The sequence below is a fragment of the Chionomys nivalis genome, chromosome 3 (genome assembly GCF_950005125.1).
Source record: "Chionomys nivalis chromosome 3, mChiNiv1.1, whole genome shotgun sequence".
NCBI lineage: Eukaryota > Metazoa > Chordata > Mammalia > Rodentia > Cricetidae > Chionomys > Chionomys nivalis.
This window is the reverse complement of record NC_080088.1, coordinates 119,108,020-119,114,369: the sequence shown is the minus strand read 5'-3', so window position 1 is coordinate 119,114,369 and position 6,350 is coordinate 119,108,020. Positions and strand designations below refer to the sequence as shown.

The following is a 6,350-nucleotide window of genomic DNA, read 5'->3' as shown; positions in this document are numbered from 1 at the left end:
AGGACTCAAAAGTTGCCTGCTGAACTCAGAGCTTAGAGGGTCACTGTCGCAGGGGCCAGGCTGGCCAAGCACAGGTGCCCTGTGGACCCTGCTTTGGGGAGAGTCCAGCTGCTCCTGTGCCATCCTGGGGAGTTTATGCTGGTGACAGACCGCGGCTTTCTGCCCCAGGCTCTCTGTGACATGTGGGCACACCTTGGTAGGACAGGGAAACTTCCCATCCTGTCTTCCATGGTTCCTGACGGCCCAGCCTTGGCGTGGCAGCGAGCGACCTGACCCTTCCGTGCAGGGCCACCGGTGGAGGTGGTGTAGGGTGATATCTGAAATGAGGTAGGGGGAGCTGAGCCACTCTAGGTTCTGACTTTTATTGCCTAACTCTCAGTGCCCTTGGACTGTAACAAAGTGCCAGCCCCACCCACAGGGTGTGGTCCTAGCTTTGGTACGGACCACTATGAAAAGCAGGGACTCATCCCCCCAAAAACCACACAGGCTAAGATTCCCTCCAAAAAGTCCGAGACCTGTCCAGGTGACAACGGCTCAGAAGTGGGAGGAGTCGTCTTAGGTCTTCCTGGGTTGGATGGTTGAACATGGTGTGGCTAGCTGAGGCCACCATGGTCAGCCCATCGCCTGCACTGAGCAGATACCACCGGAGCTCAAAATGACGTAGGTCTGAAACTGCACGCTAGGGGTGTTGGAGCCGAGGCTGGACAGTGGGTGAAGGGCTGTGGCCCCGCTCCCTGCCTGATGCCATGTCATCTTTTGCAGTTGGTGAACTGGCCCAGGGCGAGGCTTGGACAGGGCTCCCAGGGCCTCCACCTTGAGAGGCAATGGTGATGGAACACCCAGGCCAGCCTGCGTGGAATGTGATGCTCCAGGTCTGGGAAGGGCCCTGCGCCTGAGGTGGCATCCACAGCTCCATCCTCTGGCCGGCAGTGCTGCAGAGGGTGAGATGGCTGCAGGAGTCTGGCTGGGTGCGGCTGGGGTGGCTGGTGAACGGGGCTGAGGTGCGAGTCCCCGCCTAGACAGCGGCTTACTCCTCCCATGGGCTCAACACTGGCTGTGCACTGTCACCCACCACAGAGTCTCTGCTCCTCGGGGAACAAGGAGAGGAGGATGTCGGGTCTGTGTCCCTGAAAGGAGCCACCTCACATGGGCTCCCCAGCGCAGGTGCTCACAGCTGAAGAGCTTGCTCGTTGTCATCGTCGTTGTCCCCATCTTCCAGCTGCTCCAGGATCCCATCCAACACTGCAGATCGCTTTTTCTTCGGGGGCTCTGTGGCAGACGGCAGAGAGGAGAAAAGACCCGGAGAGGGTTAAACAGTGAGGGGGCAGAGGTGTGGGGCGGGCATAAGGAGAACGAATGGGGAATCGGAGAAGGACGGGAGAACACACAGGCCCTGGTTAGTCCAGTTTCGGCCAGGCGCCTCTCTCTGGCCTCCCCCTGCTGCTGGCCACCTCTGCGCCCTCTCCCATCCTTGTCACAGAGCAAAGGACCCACTTTAGGGAGCCAGTGGCCACCTGAGAGTTGCTTCCTTCCTGCCAGCCAGAGGCCTAGCCAACTCTGGCAACAGCTAGGCAGAGAAGCAGGAGCCAGCTCCGTTTCTGTGGCAGCCATGGGCCCCCAGGGTGTGGTTGAGTGGCTGTAAGCAGATCAGCCAATGTTAGGTGCATGGCTGCAGTGCCCAAGGAATCTAGAGAGGCGTGGGGACCATAACAGTGAGGGCGGCTTTGCAGGAGATGGGTTATCTGATTTGGGCTTTGATGAGTGCAGAAGAGTTTTCTATGAGGAAGGGGTACAGGGATTGAGACACACAGCTGTTCCAAATGCCACTGACTGAGTACTCACTGTATGCTATGGTACCTTCAACAACCCCACAGACAAGGAAACAGGGAGGCTGGCTATGAGCTGCTTGCTCCACCAGTCCCTCTGCCAGCCTAACCATCCATTCACTAGTGAAGGCCTAACTTATAAAAAGGCTGCCCACTCAAATTCCCACCTTCAGGAGACTCTAACTCCTTGTGTAAAGCCCCGCCCCCTGACCCTTTACCTCACACCGGTACATGGCAGTAAATGGGGGCGCCATGCCTGGCTCCTCCTGGGATGTGGGGATGGTCCTGGAGTCCCTCTCCTTATCTCATTCTTCTCATGCTTATGAGGATATGGACCCTGCCCACCTCCTCCATGGTGGTCCTCTGACCCAGCCACCTCCAACTCTCCCTGTCCACTCTGCCTTGCTCTAGGGGATCCTGCAGAGCCTACACCCTGATCTCCCTTGCCCTGGCTCCCCACACTTCGCTGGCCACAGCCTGTGCCCCCCTTTCCCACTGTGCAGCAGGCACTCCTGTTTGGGACACTGTCCCCAGCCGGGGCTCCCGTGAGGCATCCAAGTGGGAGACGCATGAATGCAGGAGCCCAGGGCTGGGGTGGAGGCTGTGCTGTGGGGAGAGGACTTGGCGGGGCGGGGGGGAGGGCGGGGGCACTGGCTGAGAGCCAAGGTCTGGCAGCTATGCCCATCATGGCCAACTGCAGAAAGGGGAGGAAGCGGCCGGGCTCCCTGCCGTGTCCTCTCTTCACTCTGCGCCTCATCCCGGCTGCACAATGGCCTCAGGAAATTGAATCGTGGGCAGGTAATAGGGCTGGAAATAGACAACAACAAAGCAGGTTCCCGGCCTGCGTCTGACGCCCCTCCCGCTGCGACCTTCGAGGCCACCAGAGAGCCCGTCAAGCCAATGGGCAAACCACAGCCAGAGCCCACGTACCACTCTGCAGCACCTCCGCTGTGCCCTGTTCTTGGGGGAGGCCGAAGCCATCATACTGCTGGCGAATGGTTCACAGGAGCTGGTCATTCCCCGATCCTGGTGCCCATTCCTCTTAGCCCAGGGCCTTTGCACTGCCATGACCTGTCTGGAATGCTCTCTCTACTGGAGCACTCCAGGGTCTCACATCTGTGTGAAGCTTCCCTGCTCATCTCTCTTGCTGAGACTGTCCTGGGACCTGGCAGCCCTCAGGAAATGGTGACCGAATGGCTGAAGACGGCCAGGGAACAGTAGGGTCAAAGGGATCAGGCTATGGCAGGAGGGCCAGACATTCTGAAGGATTTATGAGGCCAAGAACGTTTTCCATAAAGTGTTCCCCCGACTTCTCTCACACCAGAGACCTGATCAACACTTGCTTTTGGAGCCACAAACAGAATCCAGCTGACTCCTGGGTGGGGCCTGTGAACACTGTCCCGCTAACCACCCTTGGGCAGGAGGCCTTGGGGACAGGGCACCCATTGCCCCTACCCTGGGCACATGGCACCAGACAGAGGTCTCTACCCCGTCCAGGCCTTTGTCCCCCTTCTAAAGAGCTGCTCTCTCGAGCACCCAGATGCAGGGGTGCTTCTTGCCTAGGGTCATTCTCTTAGTTACCGGGTCTCCTGCCAGGGAGTGGGTGCTCCACACTCTGCCTCTAGGGTGCACTGGGCTGATTGTGACATGCGACCCTCACCTCCATGGCCCCTGGAGCCCATGGGTGCTCCTTCTGCTTGCTGGCACACTTAGGGAACCCTTTGAATGGGTCACTCTGCTCACATTCAGACTTCTAGGGAGGCAAAAGAAGCAGTGTTCTGGAGCCTTCAGAGTTCCCACAACAGGGAACCAGCCCCCACAAAGGCCTGGCCTCCCTGAGGAAGTGACTGACTTCTGCTTCTGGTGACTCTGCTTGGCCCAGTGTGAGTGACCATCTGCCACCTGCAGAGTCAGTAAGAGGAGCCCAGGGCTTGGGGGAACAACCAGCCATTCCTTCAGCTGCAGGTTAGAAAACGAGTTGTCGGGCTGGAGAGGTGGCTCAGTGGTTAAGAGCACTGGCTGTTCTTACAGAGGTCCTGAGTTCAATTCCCAGCACCCACATGTTGGCTCACAGCCATCTATAATGAGATCTGGTGCCCTCTTCTGGCCTGCACATATACATGCAGGCAGAACACTGTATACATAATAAATCAATCTTAAAACAAACAAACAAACAAACAAACGAATTGTCCAGGGAAGTGCTGGAGGCCTGGAACAAAGGGGCCAGGCAGTGACCACAACTCCAGGACCCCAGATCAACAGACCCTGCCATCAGCAGCTAAGTCACGCTGAGCTCTGCCGCCTCCTGGGGCAGCTGTGAGGATGATGGAGTCAAAGGGTGCACCTTGCTGTGGGTCTGGCTCGAGTTCACAGCCAGGGATTGGGGCTGGAACCCCCCCCCCCCGGACACGCTGGGCCCTGCGTCTTCGCTGCCACCCAGCCCCCCATTGGCCTGCCTCCACACAGAGTGCCGGCTTGCCTGGCAGGAACAGCTGTGGAAACCCCACTTCCCCACATCGGAAGCCTCAGTGGGTCCTCACCAAACAAACACAAAGCAGAACCCGGGGAAGGTGTGAAATAAATAAATGAAACAAGCCGTGCATTTTCCCTCCACGGCGCAGCTGCTCCTGAAGATAAACAAGAAGTGACTGTCACCAAACATCAATACCGAGAAATGAACTTGACAAAAAGCTCGGCCGGCCCCCAGCAGCCCCCCAGTCCTGCCCCCTCCCCCCAACCTCCAAACACCACTTCTGCATTTCTCCAGTTCCCACCTAATGGTTTTATTTTTCAATTAATTCCTTGACAGAATGCCAGCCCGCATCTCTCCCTTCCCTGGCTGGCAATGTTGCCTGTGTGGAAGGCGCGGGTGGAGGGCCTGTGGGAGGACAAGAGAAAGCGCTTCCTGGGAGGAGAGGCAGGCAGGCTGGGGATGAGAGTGTGGCTGACAGGGAGAAAGGATGCTGGAAGGGCCTGCGAAGAAGAGACAAGACAGAGACAGCCCGGGATGGTAAGTTAGCAGGCCAGGAGCAGACCTCGCCGCCGCTCTGGCTGGAGGCAGCAGGCCAGGCGCTTCCCCTGTCTGGGCTCAGCTACTGAATGAAGACAGAGCTGATTAGGAACACAGTTCCCAAGTTGCTGGCCATGCCTGGAACCCCAGCACCAGAGAGGCTGGCACAGGAAGAAGGCCCGAGCCTGGTGGTGTGAAGCTAGCCTGCACAATGGAGAGATCCCATTTCAAAATGCAAAATATGACTGACTATGACTAGTCACAAGGCCTTCAAGACTGGGGCCAACATAAGGACGGACACTCAGGTGCCTGAAGGCAGAGGCCAAGGCAGACAAGAAGTGTTAAATGTACTATCAAGTGTTTATGATGGCTAGCACCTGGCAACCAGGGGGTCTGGAGGCCATGGGAAAGCTGAGACACAGGCAGGAATGGGGTTCTAGGCAGCTGGGGACTTGCTTAGCTGTGGCAGGCTGAGTGTGGACTTTTCTAGGAATCCCACAAGTTTGATGCATGCTCCCTGGGCTCGGGGGAAGTCCTCTGGGTAGAAGCTCTGCACAAGGGGCCCATGAACACTTGCCCTGCCGTGGGTCCACCCTCTGAGAGTCTCAACAGAAATGAGAGCAGAGCCAGCCACAGGGCAGCATTCATGCAGATGCTGACCCACCTCAAGGAGAAGGGGTACGTGATGGCTTGGGGCCCTCTGTGCTTGGTCTGTGTAAGTGGAAACCCTGTGCAGCCTGGGAGAGCAGCAGGTGTCGAGGCAGGGAGACTTGCTGCAGAGAGAGTGAGCGCAGGAGGAGGGAGGCCGGCAGGAGGCTCCTGCAGCCCTGCTTGGCGACAGGAAGGAATATGCCAGTGTAGGGGCCAGGAGGAGTCATCACCGAGTCACACTGGACGACAGAGTCAACAGGGAGTGCACGCACAGTAGCTCTGCAGGTCTCGCTGTGGGATGTGGGACCAGGGTGGCCAGACCTGATTTCCAGGTCAGATCTTCCAGTGGCCAAACAATGATGAATCCAATACTGTTTTGTGTTCACATGTCACGGGCCAGGCACCAGTGGCTCAGCTGGTGGCCTCTGGTCTACGGGCTCCTAGCTGCCTATCACCAGTACGGTACTCGAGGCAGCCTCAGAAGCAGTTTTCTCTGACTTCCTCTGGTTGGGCCAGACTGTATGTCAGGTACGCTGGGCAGCCTGTACTCTCTGGTTCCTGGGCCTCCAGCCCCGCCCAGGATGGTGGCCGGGCCCTGCCTCTCCCACACCGCCCCGCGGTGCTCCCGTTAGTTTAATTCTGTGATCGATGAGAAGGAGCGGGCGAGATGGCCCGGCACAGCTGGCTTCCCCGTTAGCCCTAGCAGGGATTCGTGGGCTTGCTGGCGACGGCTGAGTGAAATGTTTGCAGAACGCACAGAACACAAGTCAATAACAATTTAGTGGGATTGGGAGCAGGTCCCTTCCTCGCACGGACAGCCGCTCCCAGGGGAGGGTGGCAGAGTGTGCAGGATATTGTCAAAG

The 6,350-nt window shown here is 58.0% G+C and overlaps 1 protein-coding gene across 1 annotated transcript in view; it reads right to left on the bottom strand.

The window, feature by feature from the left end:
• Window positions 1-348: 348 nt before the first annotated feature.
• The window catches only part of Rbm19 (RNA binding motif protein 19), an 83,025-nt gene continuing 77,023 nt past the window's right edge, over window positions 349-6,350 (bottom strand). The window contains exon 24 of the mRNA XM_057765954.1: window positions 349-1,269. Coding sequence (XP_057621937.1) covers window positions 1,169-1,269 — 101 coding nt within the window. The 3' untranslated portion in view covers window positions 349-1,168. The remainder of the gene's footprint in view (window positions 1,270-6,350) is intronic.